Source organism: Pelecanus crispus, chromosome 4 (assembly GCF_030463565.1).
Source record: "Pelecanus crispus isolate bPelCri1 chromosome 4, bPelCri1.pri, whole genome shotgun sequence".
Taxonomy (NCBI): domain Eukaryota; kingdom Metazoa; phylum Chordata; class Aves; order Pelecaniformes; family Pelecanidae; genus Pelecanus; species Pelecanus crispus.
The window spans coordinates 81,295,537-81,314,771 of NC_134646.1; the positions used below are offsets into that span (position 1 = coordinate 81,295,537).

At 41.7% G+C, this 19,235-nt stretch overlaps 1 protein-coding gene across 2 annotated transcripts; it reads left to right on the forward strand.

Annotated features, from left to right (window-relative positions):
- Positions 1 to 1,431: 1,431 nt before the first annotated feature.
- Positions 1,432 to 19,015, forward strand: SUCLG1 (succinate-CoA ligase GDP/ADP-forming subunit alpha). 2 transcript variants are annotated; one of them, XM_075708975.1, is made up of 9 exons: positions 1,432 to 1,483; positions 9,901 to 10,004; positions 10,909 to 11,025; positions 11,549 to 11,761; positions 11,850 to 11,907; positions 14,233 to 14,316; positions 14,962 to 15,113; positions 15,625 to 15,813; positions 16,813 to 19,015. In XM_075708975.1, the coding sequence occupies exons 1-9, from the start codon at positions 1,432 to 1,434 to the stop codon at positions 16,837 to 16,839; spliced, it is 996 nt and encodes a 331-aa protein (XP_075565090.1). In that variant the 3' UTR covers positions 16,840 to 19,015. The 2 variants fall into 2 exon arrangements, with proteins under 2 accessions (XP_075565090.1, XP_075565091.1); XM_075708976.1 differs by having other exon boundaries at positions 1,432 to 1,468.
- Positions 19,016 to 19,235: the final 220 nt, after the last annotated feature.

The following is a 19,235-nucleotide window of genomic DNA, read 5'->3' on the forward strand; positions in this document are numbered from 1 at the left end:
TCTGGAGATGCCTCTCCTATAATCACTGTCCCTGACACATGCTCTTTTTGTGAATGTTTGCCTCAACTCCCTCATCAAAAAATAGGAGCTGAGCCTTTCTTGTGGTTCATTAACCGTTTTCTCTTCCACAGCAAATGCCCCCTGAAGTTTAGCAGAAAGAAAATGCTGCTGTTAAGAATCTCAGTAGGGAGGAAAGAAAACACTAATTATTGTTTCAGAATGGCATTGTTTGATTTATTCAAATACACTCTTTCTCCTGCCCCAGGATCAGCCAGGTGAGTAAACTATCCATGGTGAATGAGAAAGAGGATTTTCATTTTTCCTCAATTTTTTAAAATTATTTAATCTCAAACCATTTACCCCCAATAAAGCAGCGGGTGCTCAGGACTGATGCTTATCAGGCTGAGTATTACAGCCGAGTCGCTCTTCCCGGGACCATCACCTGTGTCCTCCTTGGGTCGTCCTCGTGTCTCGCAGCATTTACAAACACCCCTTCGGGACGGGGGTTTTGCTCTCTTTCTACAGCAGTTCACACAAATTCGTAACAAACAAGGTCAGGTTTGCAGAGAGGGGTTACATATTTCATTTGATTCACCAATTAGTTTATAGGTGGGTTTATATAGAATCGTGGAATCGTTTAGGTTGGAAAAGACCTTCAAGATCATCCAGTCCAACCATTAACCTACACTACCAAGTCCACCACTAAACCAATTAAGGGTAGAGTAATAATTTCATGTTTCCTGGCTTGGTGGCTGGATTATTTTTTAATGAAAGCAGAACTAGGAATCACTAAGGTTGGAAAGGCCCTCTAAGATCACCAGTCCAACCACCAACCCAGCACCTCCGTGCCCACTAAACCATGTCCCAAAGTGCCACATCTGCATATTTTTTGAACACCTCCAGGGATATATCAGTTACTTAATTGGAAGATACCACTTTTCCCTGAAATATGTGACTTTTTGGGAATTTGCATGCCACCACAGCCCGCAGGGACCCCTCCCCGCCTGCAAACCCCCTTGGCTCGTTTGCAAGCGCTTCCCCTCACCTTTACTGAGCAACTATCGCTGTGCCACGCTGCCTTTTAAGGGGCAGCCGCAGCAGGCACCCGTCCCAGGCTGGCTTTGGCCCGAATTTAGCACAAGTCCGGAGCTATCGGGGGGCTGTCACAGCGCGGCCCTGGCCCGCCGCCCGCCCCTCCGCGGACTACGGCACCCACAATGCCCCGCGGCGCTCCCGCCGGCCCCGCCCCGCAGGCTCCCCTTTGATTGGCTGCCGCCGCCGGGAAAAGGGGCGGGCCCTCCGGGCTGAGCCAATCCGCGCGCCGAACTGCCGGGCGCCGCGCCGGGGTGGGCGGTGCTCAGGCGCCGCGCAGGGCCCCCCGCCCGCCCGCCGCCGCCATCCGCCGGGCCGCTGTCATTGCCGAAGGGGACGATGTCTCACTGCAGCCGCGCCGCCGCCCGCCTCCTGGGCCGCTTCCTCCGCCGTGAGTACCGGCCTGCCGCCGCCGCCCCCCGCGCCGGGCGCTCCCCGCGGCCTGGCGACCGCTCTCCGCCGCGGCCTGCTCCGCCCCTCGCCGCCCGCGGCGCCCCTCCGCAGTAGGCCGCGGGGCCTGAGGGGGGGCCCGCCGCCCGCCACGGGAGGGGCCGGGGCCGGGCCTGCGGCGGGGCAAGGTCACCCGGGGGAGGGGGAGCGTCCCCCCTGTCGCCGGGGGTATCGCCAGGCCTCTGGGCGCGGGGGTGCGGCGAGCAGACCCCCTGTCCCGGGCCTCGGGCTGCTGGCGGAGCTGGGTCTCGGCCTCAGCGCGGAGGGCCCGAGGCGGGAGCGGAGCGGCGTTCCCCAGCGCCGGCGGCCCCTCTGCCGGGGCGCTGCGGGAGGGAGGGCGGCGGCAGGCTCTTCCCGGAGGGGCACGGCGGGGTAGGGCGCGGGGCACGCCTGGCTGCGAGGAAAACTGGTTTTAAAAGTTAGGAGAAGTTTTCGCATTGAGGGTGGTCAGCCGCAGGTACGGGGGACCTAGAAAAGTTGTTCTCTCCGTTATATCCCCGGAACTATTAAAAACTCGACCAGAGGAGGCTGATGAGGATTGGATCTAGGCACCTCGAGTGGTGGTTTGGACTTGAGACCTCTTGACGTCTCTGTTATCCTGCCCTTTCAACACAAGCCGGTAAAGTTGGTTTTGTTGTCGAGAATAAGAATACTAGCCGTTAATTATGGAGAACACGAGCAGTCTGAGGCTAATACTTGAAAGTTTTAACATGTGTTGTTCTGAAGATCACAGTAAAAAAGAAAGTGCCTTTTTTTTCTTTTTCTTTTCAGTGTGCTCTTGGTGCAGTTAATGCTGCATCCTCTACTGAAATCAGTATGGGTATGCCTAGGCATAAGAGCAGTTTCTTGGAATCTAAGCTGAGGAATTGGTGCATTAATCTTGGTTCTTGTAGCTGAGAATAAATGGGCAAACATTAACCTACCTTATTTCACTGCACGCAGAGTTTTTGTCCCGGTGTGGTGGTAGCTTGCAGATCAGGGCCTAGTAACATGATCCCACAAGATTTTAAGCTGGTCTGAGTTGTTCCTGTGGCACACCTACCATCACCTCAGGTACCTGTCCATTCCTGCCTCTTGTCTTCCATGAGCAGGAGCAGAAAACTGTATTTACTTACTGTGCTCTTAATTTCTGTCAGTTCAGCTCTTTGAATTGGCTCCCCTGAGTCTGATGAGAATTGGTTCTGATGGAGGAGAACAGATGGGAACGTAGCACCTCCAATTTACGTTAATTTATACTCCCAGCAAAGCTACTCTTGGGTGCAGTTTTACGTGTTACAAACTGGCATCGTTCCCTTTACAAATAGCAGTAAGAGATTCAGGGAAAAGTGATTAAGATGATTTTGGGGGGCTGGAGGAGAAAAAGTGGTCTAAGTGGCTCGGTAAGTGTTCTGTTTGCAACAGTTTATGAAGTCTTTTAAAGAAACTCCTGCAAGATGTAGTCCTTCATTGGAAACCTTTCTTTTTGTTTGGTTTGATACTCTTTACAAAATGTCAAAAGGCAGCTGAAACCTTAAATTTGGACTTTGTACATATGTTTTCAGCAACAAATAATTAACATCTCTCAGTGGTGATTTAAAATCACGAGTTTCTAGTGTGTTCTCTTTGCAAAAGCGATGCACACGGGTGTGTATTCATAAGGTTCAGTTCAGGAAGTTGTGAAAACAGCATGAAATATGCCAATGAATGGTAAATGCTTGCTCAAAGGTCAGCTCAAAGCACTGTTTCTATATGGACAGAGTCAAGAACCTATGCTGGTCTATACCACACGTTGAAGAGGGTCTCTGCAGGCACCTTAACTGTGATTGGAGAGTCAGGGTTAGGGATCTTACACTCTGGGCACGTTAGAAGGCTTTGTAGAGCTCTTAGATTTAAAAGATTACAGTAAATCATGTGAATAACCCTGGCAAAGAATTGCTGCAGAAATAACTATCTGAATTGAAGAATTTGTTAGTTATTTTTTATGTAAATAGTGCGGGGGGAGGAAAGCTCCCAAACCTTTAGCTGCACGTGTTCTTAGGGGAGTATAGATGGGGAAAAACAGTGTGTTGCCTTACAAGAAATAGTTGATTTGTACTGATTCTCCCCCTGTGTTTTGAGGCCAGTCTGTTCGCAAAAGACCTCTAAAATATCAATATTCCTTTGCATTCCATCCCATGATCCACTTAGTAATACCAAATCATCTGCGAAGGCCATAGTTGTTATTTTTCGTGAACAGTGTTGGAACCCATAACCCTCCTCCTCTAGCTTACACGGTAGAGGGTCCACAGATAAGTTAAATAATAACGGGGATAGAAATAACTCTAAATTGAAGAATTTGTTAGTTGTTTTTTATGTAAACAATGCAGGGGGAGGAAAGCTGCCAAACCTTTAGCTGCACGTGTTCTTAGTGGAGTATACACGGGGAAAAACAGTTTGTTGCCTTACAAGAAATAGTTGATTTTTACTGAGAAGGACGTGCTTGTTTCCTCAAGGGCCTGCAGTTTCACTGAGATGCTTCGCTTTGTTTCAGCTTCATAAAGTCACGAGAAAGCTTTTCTTTCAAATGCCACCGTGTCTCCCATGACCCCATGTAGCTGGTAATGTCCGTCGCAATGAGCGGGGATTTTTGATTAGGAAAGAGAGGTGTGTTGAAAGGACTGAAATTTTCCTGAATGTCATTTGCCTATTAGTCCTAGCTTTGTTTATTATGGTAGGTGTAGCATAGTCATTGCATCGGTCTTTTACAGACTGATTAATTTGCTCAATTTCTCAACTCCGATGCCATGTTCATAAATTGCATTTTGCATAATAGCAGGAATTTGGCAAGGGAAGGGTGAGAGAAGAGAGACTGGGAAGCAATACCTAGAAATCCTTCTCTGAGCACATAAAAATCTTTAAAACCAGGAGTAAGATATTTTGAGAAATCCCTCAATAGCATGAAAACTTCCTTGTCGATAAGGATCATCTTCTACTAATGCAACTGATACCTTCAAGGGTGAATTCTGTAGATGGGTTTGGGGAGGGGGGAGAATTATCCAGATGTAATTGTGTGTGTGAATATAGCCTGATAATGAAGACTAAAACCTAATAAAGAACTGGGATGGGAAACTGTGTGTGGAATATTCTTGTTAATATTGAGCTTCTAGTCAGTAAACTCTGAAATTTGCTGCAGCGCTTTGCTCTCTGCCAAACCTTTTTTTAATATCTATACTCTTCTGTAATGTAAGAAGCTGTCCAGAACTGTTTTTGTTCTGTCCTCTTCAGGCCATGCATTTGTAGGCAGAGGAAGGAGAAAGGGGATGGTCATAAAAATGCAAATTAAACATGTACAAAATATTGAAAGCATTTCTTGGAAACAAACTGGAGGTCTGTAACTGATAGAAAATAAGGGGGTGATGTGTGAAAAACCCCACTTCTTAGCATCTTGACTAGTGTTCTTTGTACCCCAGTCCTTCCCTGAGTTTCCCCTGCACTGACCTCTCTTTTCCCCATTTGTACTGCAGCCCATATGATTTCTAAGGCTTTCTTCTTTCCTTACATAGGTAATAGAAAGGAAAAGGAATATCTTCCTTCATCTCCAAGTTCTCTGGCTGTTTCAAGGAGTAATAGAGGAAGAATTTCACTTATTACTTTTCGGTCTTCTGGCAATGTAGGTATCTGCTCAGGTCCTTCTAGAAAGGAATCTCTGCTGTTTTGCCATGCTTTTTGTATTGTGCTCATTTTGTGAGCACCCTTGGATGCTACCTCAGCTTCCAAACTTAATTTTCTTTTTGTCTGGGATAAACATGGGCAAGAGGGAAGCACACTGACTTGGATTCATGTCTGTAGCTCTAGATAATCTTGTAAGAAGTCCTGAAAATAACGAGTTTTCAGCTTTGTAAAGTTTGAGTGAGGAAGAGGTTTAGCCCTTAGTGTCTGTCCTGTCAGCTGGCTCACACAACACAAATAAGCTGGGCAAATGTAGCTTGGGTTGTATCATTTTAAATGAGATTTGTGCTTGGGAGATGTTGCTGCTCAATGAGTGCCTGAAAACTCAGTGTAAACAGTATTTGCATTTGATGTGTGCTTTAAAATACCTTGCAAATGGGTCAGTTTTCTTTTTAACATGTAAATTCATGTTTGGACTTCATGATAAATAATAGTGTATTTTTCTAGAAAGGCTTTTTAGTTGTAATACACAAGGCAGCTTAAAGCCCTGCTCAAGGCTACAAATTGTGGGTTTTCTTTTAAGAAGTAAAAGTAGCTTTGTTTTCCTGTTACTTGGGCTACAGTGAGTTCTGGGCTCGGCTGCAGCCTTGTTCCCTGGAAATGCAAGAGTAACTACCAGCAGCGTGTGTGTTGGAGGTAATTCTGTCTCTTAGTTTCTAGTAAAGTTACTTTACTGTAAAACAACTGATGTTTTATATACAGGCTTACATCCCTCTTCAAATCTATCCTGAGACAGCAGGGTTTCGGTATTGGAGCATTTTTCATAGCTACTTGGTTGTCCTGTACAATGGACTAAAATAGGTTCTTGCCACAGTACATCTCTTTAGCTGTGTAGAAGCTGAAGTACTGGAAAGCCAAAATAAATGCATCTTGTTATTTGCACAACTTTTTTTTAACCACAAGCTATGCAAAGCAGAACAGGGGCTGAAGTGAAAGGGATTGCCTGGGAAAGATTGTCCAGTTTCTTATTTCAGTTTTAATACTCTTCAAAAGGTCTATTAGGGACCTTTGTTGAACACAGTAATGTTATGTTAGACCTCTGATTATACAAAATACAGCAGTTCAGTGTGCTTTTGGTAAGATTTGGATTTGATGAGACTTGTCCTTATGCTGTAGGGCTTCATCTGGAGCCTGCACCTTTGTAATGTGGCCTGTAATCTAGACGTGTGCATTAAAATAGCATCACCAATGAGTTTGGCTTTTACTGGTTCATGGCTGAATCCTGGTAACCAGAAGAGCAAATAATTTTTTTTTTTTTTTGTCCTGTCATCTTGAGGGAACATGCATTTACACTCGGGCACTCTAATTTGTTGTAGTAAAAGCAATTGCCTGAATGGGTGTTGGAAGTTGTGAAGCAGTGCGAGCTAGTGAATGAAGGTCCTGGGTGGAAATTTGAGACTTGGAGTCTATTTCTGACTCTTATCTGCTGTGAACTTAGGCGCAGCATTTTGATTTTCCACCTGTTTCCTTCTTATCTTATCTCTGTCTTAACTGTTTAAATTGCCAGCTGTTTGCACCCAGGAGCTGCTGTTTGTGCCATGTGTAGCAGAACCTCATCTTGACCGATGCCCCCGCTGCTCCTACTGTGCTGATAACTGGGGCAAACTTTTCTGCTTCAGACAAAGCCATGGAGAGAAACACAGAGCTGTATCATGACAGCTTAAAAACCCCCAAAACCTCAGACTTATCCAGCCCAGAAAGTGCAAGGTTTTTTTTTTTTTTTTTTAATTTCTTCAAAAATGTATTGCTCCCTAGACATGTGCCCATGCTAAGCTGCCTCTCTCTGAAGACAGCAAACGGCTCAAGCCTATGGCCAGGCTTTTTTGAACCAGCCATATTTTCTCTGAACCAGGGCTTTTCAGTCATGTAAGAAGCACATACAGTTTTCAAGAGTAAATCCATACAAAGCTTGGAATTTAAGCTTTAAGTTATCAGTGCCTAAATTTTTTTTTGTACTTTGATAGCTTGGAAAATGCTCAAAAGCTTCTTATCCTTGAGAAATATATCTATATAGACTTCTTAAAACTGAGAGTTGACAAACTTAAGCTTTCAAAACCATTTTTGTGCAAGGCTATAAATACCTGAAAATAGATATGGAACAGACAGCTGAACTGGGACTGTAGGATTGCTTTTATGGTATAGAGAAAGGCGTGACTATTTGTCAAAAGTTGGATTTTTTTTTTCTTCCCCCCAAGTACTGAAATTACTGAGTGCGTGCTATGTGCCTGGCAAGCTGCCCTCTCTTGTTTTGCAGGTGGATTTGTCAGTGTTGTAACACAGACAGTATGTGTAAAACTTAGATTTGAATTAGTGTTGCCTGTTTATTCTTTACCCTTGCAGGCCCATCAGAGGGCTTTCAAAACATGCACTCCCATACTTCTGGAAGCCCAGACTGTTCTCCGCAAGGCATTGCTGGTGGTAGGTCTTGACTGTGACAGCTTCTTCACGAAGCAATTGTCCTCTGCTTTTCTCAAGTTTGGGTTTCACCCAGTTGTATCCCGTGCCCGTGAGGGATTGCCTGAATGGCTGGGATCAGGTAGACCAATGCCCTGTTCTCCTAACCAGCAGGTCAGTTGTTTCTCTGCTGCTTGTCTTGTCTCTCCTTTGCTGGAGGCCGGCTGCTATTTGCCAGTTGTGCAGTTGAGTGACTTGGTGTTGCAGCTCCGGTGCAGGCTGCAGGGCGTCGCAGCCTTGTCTAGGAAGGCTAAGCCGTTGGCCAAGCACGAAGACCATGTGCTGTCTCCTGTAGCTGTGGCAATTGATCAACAAGACTTTCCTCTACCCTTCCGCAGACAAACTCACAACCCTAGTCGTTAAATCTTAGCTTCAGACATATTTTGTCCATTCCTGCTTTGTATTTCTCCTTGGCGTAAAACGTTTTCTAACAGTATTTGTGGATAAAGATGTGATTTAGGTTAAAACCCTAATGGTCAATATGCTGATGTGCACTTATACCACCTTTCTTGCAAGTTTATTGCATGCTAGTCTGTACATATTTCTCTTTGAAATCTAGCTGAATTTTACTTCAGGTTGGTCTGAAGATGATGTGCTGCCACGGCTCCTTGGAGAATGGCAGGAGGTGGTTGAAGTCCTGTGTTTCTGTCAGCTCTTTTTAAGAACAGAGTAAGGACTTCCAATTTAGCAATAGCACTGATGTCCGTAATCTTCTTCTGGCATGTTGTTTTTTTTTTTTTCTTCTCACTTTTTTTTGAATAGAAGTAAAGCATAAAAGCAATGTATCGCTGAAATTTAGTTGGCAAAAGTACTTGTGGAAGAGTCCTGCATAGCTCTGTGATAGAAATGTGTATATACTCGGATCTTAAATATTCTGCGCTTTTTTACTACCCCATAGAAATTGTGTTATTTCAAGATGTTAATAATGCATCTCAATAAATTCTGTGCATTAGCAGTTTATATTAAAGAATACCTTTTTCCTTTCTTCCTCTTAATAGTTTTTGCTTCTTTTCTGAAAATAGAAAAAGAAAAAAAACCTCCTCTCTTGTTCAGGCATGCCTGAGCAAGTATGTGGAACAGTCCAGGGACCATGATTCAGAATCTCTTATTTTTATTTCAACTTCACTTTTTACTTCCTCAAATCTTAAGTGGTAAAGCATTAAAAGAGCTAAAGAGGTACATAGTTGCAACATGCTGGTGTTAGTTTCTGTATTAGGATTGTACCCTCCCATGTTCACTCTAAGCACAAAGTATGTTTTTTATGTAAAACACCTGCAGGGAGTATATCGGTTCTGATCCCCTCAAAACTCTGGTATTTGAAAAAGCATATAGCAATGAATATAGGGAATACGTGCATCCTTTTTATACCAGAAGACCTCTTTTTTCCCCCTCATCTCAAGCTTTCTTGCATGGTAGCATTCTGTGCATTTCTTTTTTCATCATTTGATCTCAACATACCTTTCCCTTTAGCAGAGATGCAGTCATTCTCCTTGTCTTTTTGATGCCAGCATGCACAGTACTGTTCTTCTGTAGTTGTGTTGTTTTGTTTTTTCAGTACCACAGTTGTGAGAACTAAATTGAAAGTGGTTGTAGTGGAGTATCTGGAGAACCATGTTTCTTACGAGCCCAAGTGCATTTCAAGCAGTGATGCCTGGGCTCCCATAGCTAGGCATCTGTTGGAAAAAGGTCTCTTGCTGTATGTCTTGCTTGGCATTAGGTTTCACCTGGGCTGAGAGACCCTTGACATCTTCAGTATCTCTCATTGTCTAGCATGGACTGTGCTATCTTCACAGAAGGTAAACATAGTACCTACGTTATAACAGCCTGTGGGATATCAGGGTTTTAGTTCTGCTTTGTCACTTTGCAGAATTTCTTAGAGGACAGAAACATGTTCATTTACAAATGAAAATAGTGGTTAAAAGGATGTTTCTGTCTGTTTTTTGTTGTGACTGGAGTTCTGATGATAAGTACCCAGTATGAGAAATACCTAGCCTGATTCCTAGCAAACTGAGTAGGTGGAGTGAACTACAGGTGTCTAATATCTTAGAATAACAAGCCCTAAATAGTTAGAACTTTCGGAACTGCTTTTTGAGAGCATGAACTACTGGATCAATTCATCTTTTGATACAAGCATTAATATATGTGCACTTGAAGTTTTTTGACTTAGTCTAACAAAGTGGATTAATGGTTTGTCCTCTCTTTTCTTTTTTTCTCTAGTGCAACAGAATGGAGTACGACACTGCTCCTACTCGGCGTCAAGGAAAAATCTGTATATTAACAAAAATACAAAGGTTATCTGTCAGGGTTTTACAGGCAAACAGGTATGTATATGAACTATTTCTTCTATCACCCTTTCAGTTCAGAAAGTTATCTGGCCAAAAACCGTAATAATGTATAAAAAGGATTATATACTGGGTTTGCCTGTGTTGATAGGAAGCTGGCCTTCATGATCAGGAAGGTCCCTTCAGCACTGGTGTTTCCTTTCTTTGGTCCAAATAGACTTTTTTTTTTCTTAAATTCAATAGACTAGATTTCTTTTTTTTCCCTCAACTTGTGCACAAGCTTAAAACTTGGTTTCGGGTCATCTCTATTATATTACTTTTGATTTTTGTTGTTGGTTTTGGTCTTAAGCCTTTTTATTGTATACAACTGAAAGGGTTTCTTTGTAAAGGGAGATTTGCAAAAAACTACAAAAACCTTACCATTTTAGAAGTGCCTCTTTCACAAATGCCTTTGAAAGTCAATGCCTATGAGTTAAATTTCTGTTTTTATTTCAGGTTATTTAATAATTTTCTCACATTCACCCTTTCACATGTTTGCAAGGGGAGAAGACTGCTCATGCTAAAACTATCAGCTAGTCATGGATGAGAATGCTAATTTCTTCTATTTCGTTATAGTGTTTGTCATCTGCCAGACTTGATGTGGAAAATAAAATGTGGCTGCTATGTCTGCAGGTGTATTAGCAATACATAACAAAATACCCTTTAGCGTGCAACCATAGTGCTCTGATTTAAAAGAAAAAGCAGAGCATATTCTGAATCCATTTAAAACATGTTGATGCACTCTTCAAAATAGCTGGGTGTATATATGTAGTGAAAACTTCCCTTCTCATTGCAAATTTAAGTGCCGTGAATTGCCTTCAGAATTATAGACAACATCAACTTTTTTGGTTCATTTTATTTGCTATTACATGCCTTTAACTTCACTTATTTTCTCTCTTAATAGGGCACCTTTCACAGCCAGCAGGCATTGGACTATGGCACCAATCTAGTTGGAGGAATTTCTCCAGGGAAAGGGGGAAAAACTCACCTGGGTCTGCCTGTGTTTAATTCTGTGAAGGAGGTAATTTGCAGCAATGACTGGAGGACAGACACTTTAATGCTGCTGAAGGTCTCCTTATTTCATTGCTCACACTGAAGAGACAAATATTTGAGCCATGGATGTCACTGTGCAAGGCGTGAAATGGAAGCCTTGTAAAAGAGGGAGTATTCAGTGTGGTCAAGCATGAGTTTGGCTTCCACTGTGATGTTCACTGAGTCTGGATACACTTACTTTATGCATGCAACAGGTTTCTGATTGATTCTGGTGTGTATGATGAATTTTTAGCAAACTGTTATCTAAGGGTATTTATGATGGTGTTCACGGGGCAGATCCTTTCCTGACAGTGGTTAGTTCTCAGTTCCCTAGTTGCACTGTGTGTGTCCCATCTTCAGTGAATTTAACACTTACTTTGATTATAATAAATTAATACATATCCAATTCACTTAATTTATGCCTGTGAATGGATGTGTTTTAAATGACTAGTTGTCAAATGTTCTCTTCCACCCCACTAAATGCTTCATATCTTTTGTTATGTTCATTGTAGGCCAAAGAACAAACGGGTGCTTCTGCCACTGTTATATATGTACCTCCTCCGTTTGCTGCTGCTGCGATCAATGAAGCAATCGATGCAGAAATGCCCCTAGTTGTGTGCATTACTGAAGGTATTCCCCAGCAGGACATGGTTCGGGTTAAACACAGACTGCTTCGGCAGGATAAGACTCGACTAGTGGGCCCGAACTGCCCTGGAGTCATCAATGTAAGTGACTTCTGGATTTGCTCCAAGGCTGAACCATTCTTAGTGATGGTTTGAATGTTCCATCTGACTTCTCCCACTCTTTCCTTAGCCTGGAGAATGTAAAATTGGTATCATGCCTGGTCACATTCACAAGAAGGGAAGAATTGGTGAGTTTTTGAATATTTGTGCATCATCTAAAACTAAAGTTTGGTACTCTAGTGCTCTTGTTCATGAGGCTAGTCACATCCTGCCCTGAAGACAGTTGACATGCTGTATAACAGCTTGTCTGTCGTTCAGTTTGTAAGTGAACTTTGGCCGTATCAGTCCTTGAAGGCCCAAAATCAGTCAGTCTACCGTAGCAGGCACTGAGAACTGATGGCAGAGGCAAAGCAATTGGAAGTTTCCGTAGGTAACGTGATTGACTTACTTTCCTTAACACCCTCCTTTGAAGATACCTCCATTTATCTGGGGATTTGAGAACACTAAGCTCTCCAACACTGTTCCTTCCAACAGCCTGGCTCCTGAGGACTAGGTTCCTACACCTTTAGTGAGCTCAGTATTATAGCAAAGAGAAGAGATTACGGGTGGGTTTATAGCATGACAAGTTAGACAACTATACCATGGTGAGCAAAAGTGACAAATACATCCACTTCTCAGCGGAATTAAGGTCAGAAAGGCAGTGGCTTGTTCATGATCGTATGTTAGTTACACACCCTGTTGCGTGCAAGTCTCTTGTCCTGACTTCTGTTGGTTCCTTGTTCTAAACTATAGAAATAAGAACTTGATTATTTTTAAAATAATTCTGTTCAGGAGCTATAAAGAAAATTCTTCCAAAATATGCATTTGTACTTAAATAGAGCTTCAGAAACATTGCTGCAGACAGCGTATGCTGCTGTTACCTGCCAGCAGGGTAACCAGTTTAACTTGAGCATAGTACCCTTTGCAACATTACCACTTTTTTTGATGAAAAGTGTGTTTACTATGGGAAGACCTGTTCAGTGCTCTTGACTACGTGGACTCAGCGCAGTTTCTCTAACATGAGAAATTATCTCTGCTACTTAACGTCTTCTGACTAGTGCCTAGTGAATGCTAGAGCATGTGTTAATGCTCATGTCACACCTCCAGCTTTCAGAAATACCTATAAACCTGGAATTGAAAAATCAGATGACTGCAATTATGCCCTTTGTAGATACCATCAAGACATTGCTCTATGACTGTAAAAGGTAGCATCAACCGATGTTGCCCTGAGCTCTCTTCTGAATCAAAGTTCTGTTAAGATTTTCTAAATATCTACAATAAATGTCTTGTAGCCACAAGATATTAGAATCTGAATGCAGGGCACAGCAAGTGCAAAAGAATATTTTAAATCCTAAATCCAGTTGTCCCACCATTGCTGGAAACGTTTTCAGCGGTGATCCAAAGATCGGGGAATAGAAATGTAACCTTGCCATCCTCCCAGTTTCGTCTAACACTACGACCTTTAGTGATAAGCTCTCCAGCTTTCTGTTGCTGTGAAGCGTCCAAGAATCATATGATAATTTTGGGATGCAGGCTATAAAAATAGGCACAGTCTTTGGACCTTTATGTGTAGCTTCTCTGAGGCAATCTGATCTTAATAGTAAACAGGAAGCCCTTTGCAAACATAGCAAGAAAAAAAACCTTTGCTAGTAGACATCTGTGCTGTCCAACAGTATAAAGAGTTGATAAAACTGAAGTTTAGTCTAGTGGTCTATTTTTTTTCTTCTGTTCATGCAATATATTTATTATATTCCTTGTTAGACAGCTTGAAGTAGATGGAAGATGATGTCTGTCATGGAAACCTTCCCTTTTGTAGTATTAACAGAAATCTTGACTTGGAAAAAAGAACAAAAAAACCATGCAAATATCTTGCCCCTGATCTAGGGTCTGTATTACCTTCCATCCTGAATTTAAAACTAGGGCTGTGGTCTCTTGTAATATTGTAATGTAAATGCTGAATGTGTATGGTAGAGCAGTGAGCTGCAGCAGCAAATACCTTAATAGCGATAACTTGCATTTGTGCAGCATGTTTCTGTTCTGGAGGATCTCTCATGTGCCTGGCCATCCCAGAGATGTGATTAATATGGAATTCTTACATTAACTGTTGAGCTTCAACTCTGTTCCAAGTTCAGTGCATCAGTTACTCGCATACAAGACAAGAAGTATATTCTTCTATTTTGTTTTCAGTTTTCTTTCCTTGTAAAGCTGTAGCATCCGGAATGCTGTCTCAGCCAATATTACTGACTTTCTGGGCAGGTTTAGTCTGTTGACAATTAAGTGTCAAAAAATGCTAACGAAGAAATAGTACAGATGGAGTCTTACATACAGTTTTCATGTTTTGGCAAGGATAGCTGGAAAACCTGGCATCTCATGTTTGGTTTATTAAGGTGATTTTCATGAATATAAGAACAGCTGCCTCTAGTCTTGTGCTTAGCTATGTTAGTGTTAAGTTTCTCTCCTTTTCTTTCCTACAGGTATTGTGTCAAGATCTGGAACCCTGACATATGAAGCTGTTCATCAGACTACGCAAGTTGGATTGGGGCAGTCTTTCTGCATTGGTAGGTTTCCTCAGAAACAGCCTATTGCACTTATACTAATCTGTTTTTTTTTTTACAAGAAGATGTCCAAAGTAATTTCTTTTTGTAAGCATAGAAATTGCTGAATGGCAATTATGTAGAGAAATGAGATCCCTATCTGCTGTGACAAGTATAACCCTTCTTTATTATCATTTCCACATAAAAGCCTAAAAAACAGCTTTGAATGGAGAGCTGCCAGCAAATATGACATCGATTTGGAAACAGATTTTTCCAGGAAGTTTAATATTATAAAGGGATAGGGCATTGTTATACGTTTAGTTGGGTATGTTAAGTAAATTCAGTTTTCTGACAGTAAAATTCTAGAGTTGGGGTCTTTGTCCTGCTGTGTCTTATACGGAGCTTCTGTATAAGGCAGAATATTTTGCTTATGGTTTGAAAGGTGATTATTCAGATATCAAAGCTTTCTGTAAATTGTGGGGGAGATATTTGGAGCAGGAATTTGGCACGCTCTGACTTGGGAAGAGCCTTCAGAGCTGCCCCTCTTATGAGCCTTTGGGAATACCCTTCATGCTGAAATTTACTTTGAAACTTTTATTGTAAATACAGTATCATCATCTTGAGTTAGGCTTTTTTTTGTGGTTTTAATTTTTTTTTTTTTTTTTCCAGGGATTGGAGGTGATCCCTTCAATGGAACTAATTTTATTGACTGCCTTGATGTATTCCTGAAGGATCCTCATACTGAGGGGATCATATTGATTGGGGAAATTGGAGGAAATGCTGAAGAAGATGCAGCAGCATTCTTGAAAGAAAATAATTCCGTAAGTCTTAAACAGCTTGCTTCCAGACACCTTGGTAGTTAGCCCCATCTTCTTTTGCCATGTCAAGGAAAACTCAGTTCAATCTCTAATCTCTAGTTACAAAAAAACCCAAACAGTCATACTTTTATTAAAGAGAAAGAGTTGAAATTAGGAGCTTTATCCAGATTAAATCTAACTGGAGAGCAGTGTCAACTTTAGATTTTCAGTCCTGTAATGATATTTGTAGTGAACATTCTGGTTTTTTGTAATATACATGGCTCTGTAGAGAGGTGTTTTAAAGTTTCTGATTGCTTCTGGTTTATGCTGCTTATCAGGAGAGAAAGTATTGCATGCTCTTCAGACTCTTGGTTCCATGTTGTCTAAGGTTACTAGCTGTCTCTTTTCTGTATCTTTGCCTGGCTAGTTGAAATTTAAAAAAAAAAAACACCACCAAACCCCAAAAACTGCCATCTGGAATTACTTTTCATCTCGCTGTCCTCCATGTAAAAAAGTATCTTTTCTTTCTTTGCAGGGTCCAAATGCCAAGCCAGTAGTGTCATTCATAGCTGGTCTGACTGCTCCTCCAGGCAGGCGGATGGGTCATGCTGGAGCAATCATTGCTGGGGGAAAGGGTGGAGCTAAAGAGAAGATAGCCGCTCTTCAGGGCGCTGGCGTTGTTGTCAGCATGTCTCCTGCTCAGCTAGGTAGCACCATCTACAAGGTTCGTTGTTTGGAAATTCGTATACATACTCATCCAGAGCAAGAAGCTACTTTCGAGCGACTAAGAGTTGGGAGGACATCTCTTACCCAAATATTCTGTTGCTCTGAACTTGGTTAAACTCAAGAACTCTATTGACTGAACAAGCTGCAGTTATTACTTAGATAATATGTGCACATAGGTTTATGTAATGTTGCCTTTATAGAAAAGTAAACAGAGCAAAGTAGGGAAGAGGTTACATTTTGCTTTCAAGTGTACCAACTTGTTGAGTTGTGTTTTCTGGATGCAAAGAACCTGAATTAATTTAAAATGTGAAAACATTCTTTGGAAGTAGGCTATTTGAGGAAGGAAAGCCTTGGCATATAGGTCTGTCTATTTTAAGTACTAATTCAGAATGATGGTTGAATGCATGCTGCTGAAAAACTTATGTATGGAATAGGATTATTTGCACTTTTCTTAATTCATATCCAAAAAAGTCATTGCTTCACAGCTAGAGGAAATGCATAATTCAGCTGTGCTAGTACAGTAAAGGGTTCAAGCCAGGGAAGCAACGAAGTAAAGATTTTCATTTTAGTAAAAGAAAAAACACAACAGAAGGGAAGAATCCCACAGAAGCCTGTGACGATGCTATACTATACGGCCACCACAGGAAAAAAAAAAAATAGTGTAAAGATTCTGCTGCAGTTCTTGTGCAGAATTAGTGTTTTTCAAGCCTGTTATGGTATGCCTGGGAGCAAATGGTTCCTTGAGAGCATTGCAATCTGAGTGCAGTGCCTTGACTGCAGTCTAGCACTACTGGTTTTTCCTATCTGGTTTGTTAATGGGAGGTGGGAGAATACTTATTCTCCTTTCCCCTAACTTGCACACATTATGCATTTTATATTTTAATTTTTAATTCCTAACATCAGATTTGCTAAGATAAATACTAAGTAATTTATCATAAAATAGTAATAGGAACATTTTTGTTTTTCCCCGCTGGTAATGTCTGTGTGCTATTTGCAGGAGTTTGAGAAAAAGAAATTGCTGTAAGAGAAGACACTTTGGAATACTGTCTCCAAAACATCAGTGCAGCACCTGACCTCTGCTTATCTTTGTCTCCGAATCTTCAGTTACCCAAATGACTGACACTGGTCTATGAATTTGACTTGGAAGCCATAAACCTCCTGGCTAAACCTGTTTTGATGTCTCCTTGGTTCAGACATTGTCACCTCACTGTAAATCACGGCAAATTAATAAATCTACTACTAAATCTGATTCATCTTTTGAATTCCTGAAGCAGAGCCGTTTCTTCAATCATCGTAAACAAAATAATCTTTTGTAACTTAAGCACTGCCCATTTTTAAGGTGAAGTTGCTTATAGAGGTGCTTTTAAGGATCAAGGCACTGACTTTATGCACATATCACACCGCTTTATTTTTAAAAAGTCCAGTCTTACTTGGTCATTGCTGGCAAGTATGTTTGTTTGAACAATAGGCCAAAGTTTCCGTCCATTAAACCAAAGCTGCTGGATCTGAAGGGGTTGCTTGTTGATCCACGTAGCTGGATATGCCTGAAGTCCAGACTTTCTTTTCCAGGCTGATGAGCCATGCACAGTGTAGTCCTCTACTGTCAAGGAATTCTCTTTGTTGTGCAGAGAGATGGAATTTTTATTCACAAAAATGAATCTAATTTCCCATGCAAATATGTATTCAAAATTGTCTGTAACTATGAAAATGATTTGGTCTGTAGCTTCCATTACCTTTTAATTTCCTCTCTGTCTTAACTAGGATTGCATTGCTTGTGTGTTCTGAAATCCTAATAACATCGAGACATAATGGAGGAGAATTATTATTCTCTGGAAAATAATGTAATAAGGTAACTTTCTTGTTAACCACTCCCAGCACTGTAATAGAAAGCCCTTTTATTTACTTTGGAAATAGCCCAAGCACTGTGCCTGTAAATGAGTGTTACAAGTTTTATCAGGATGGACTAAAACCAAGACTGCTCTCTTTATATAGAGGACTGAAAGCTCATGTAACCTGGCACTTGTCTAAAGCTAATGTTGTGTTCCATAAAGGTGCTGTTACGAAAACTGGTGGTGGTGTTTGTTTAAAACTGTTCCTAGTTTTCTTAGTCAAATGCCTGTGGAATTTCTCTTCCTAATGCAGGCAGTAGGCAGGTATCTTGATACTGACCTTTACAGTTCCTAGAGGTAAGCCCTGATGAAATGCATAAAAGGACAGGTCATATCTCTGCTGCACTGAATGTGTATTAATATACTTCATATATGGTCAGGCATCAGTCAGATGATAGAGGCCTTAGGACACAGAGACCAGAAGCTGTATTACTCGCCTTGGTATGATTTACTAAAATGAACCTGACATCCTGTCACTAGATGGCTGAAAGCAGTATTGAGTGGTAAATCATTTGATAAAGCCTATGACAACAGATAGGAATTTTCTTACTAGGTCTGCTCAGGTGGTGCCTGATTTAATCTGGAGCAAAAAGATGGAATGGTGCCCTTTAACTAGAGAAAAACGAGTGCTAACATGTCTCAGTCTGTGTAAGAGTGCAGTTCTTCACCAATGAACGTCAGGATATTGCAGCCTGTTTTCTTATGAGCCTGCTAACCGCAGTAGCTGATCGTAGTGGTGAGCTTCTCCACAACACGCCTTTTGGGATGGGCAGTGCTTGTTGATGAACTGCCTGAATTTCGTCATTGCCACCAGTGTGACAACAGATGACCTTCCAGGACATTTGAGGTGTAGTAAGTGTCCTGCCAGGGATTGCTCCATGGAAGCTCTTTTGGAGGCACCAGCTGTTTTAGAGGACAGCCATAAACAAAGCCAATGACCGTTGGTCCCCGAGAAAGCCTTTCCTCGTATCTTGAAATTTGAGGATGGGTTTAAAAATGCGACCTTGATTCTAATGTTTGCGGCAGTCACCCGGTGCTGCTGCATCTTAGCAGCTGCCTGGTTCTGTTCAAGCCTGGGGAAGCAGCCTGGTCTAGCCTGGAACTGCGCGCCGCCTAAGGACGGGGAAGAAACCTGACCTTGTCTGACAGAAAGGCTTAGTTTTTGCAGTTTTCTCTTGCTGCCTAAAAATGTGCACTTGACAAATATCATCAGAGCCTCTTACAATGCTAATGACAGTGTCTCTTTGGAAAACATAGTCACATCTGTTTAATACCCTATGTATTTGTGAATAAATATTTTGAGTAATCTGATGTGGAAAATTGTTCATTTTTTTTTTTAAAGGCAAAAGTTAAGTTAGTGTTGAGCCTTAAACCTGTTGCCACTTTGTAACTTAGTGAGTAGTTTTTATGTGCAAGAGAAACATTGCTAATGTTACTGTTTGAGCTCTCATTAAGGTTTATTAAATAGTCCTTTTTTTCCTTGATCTAGACTTGGCAATGGTGTCTGTGCATGACTCGCACTTCTGAGGGA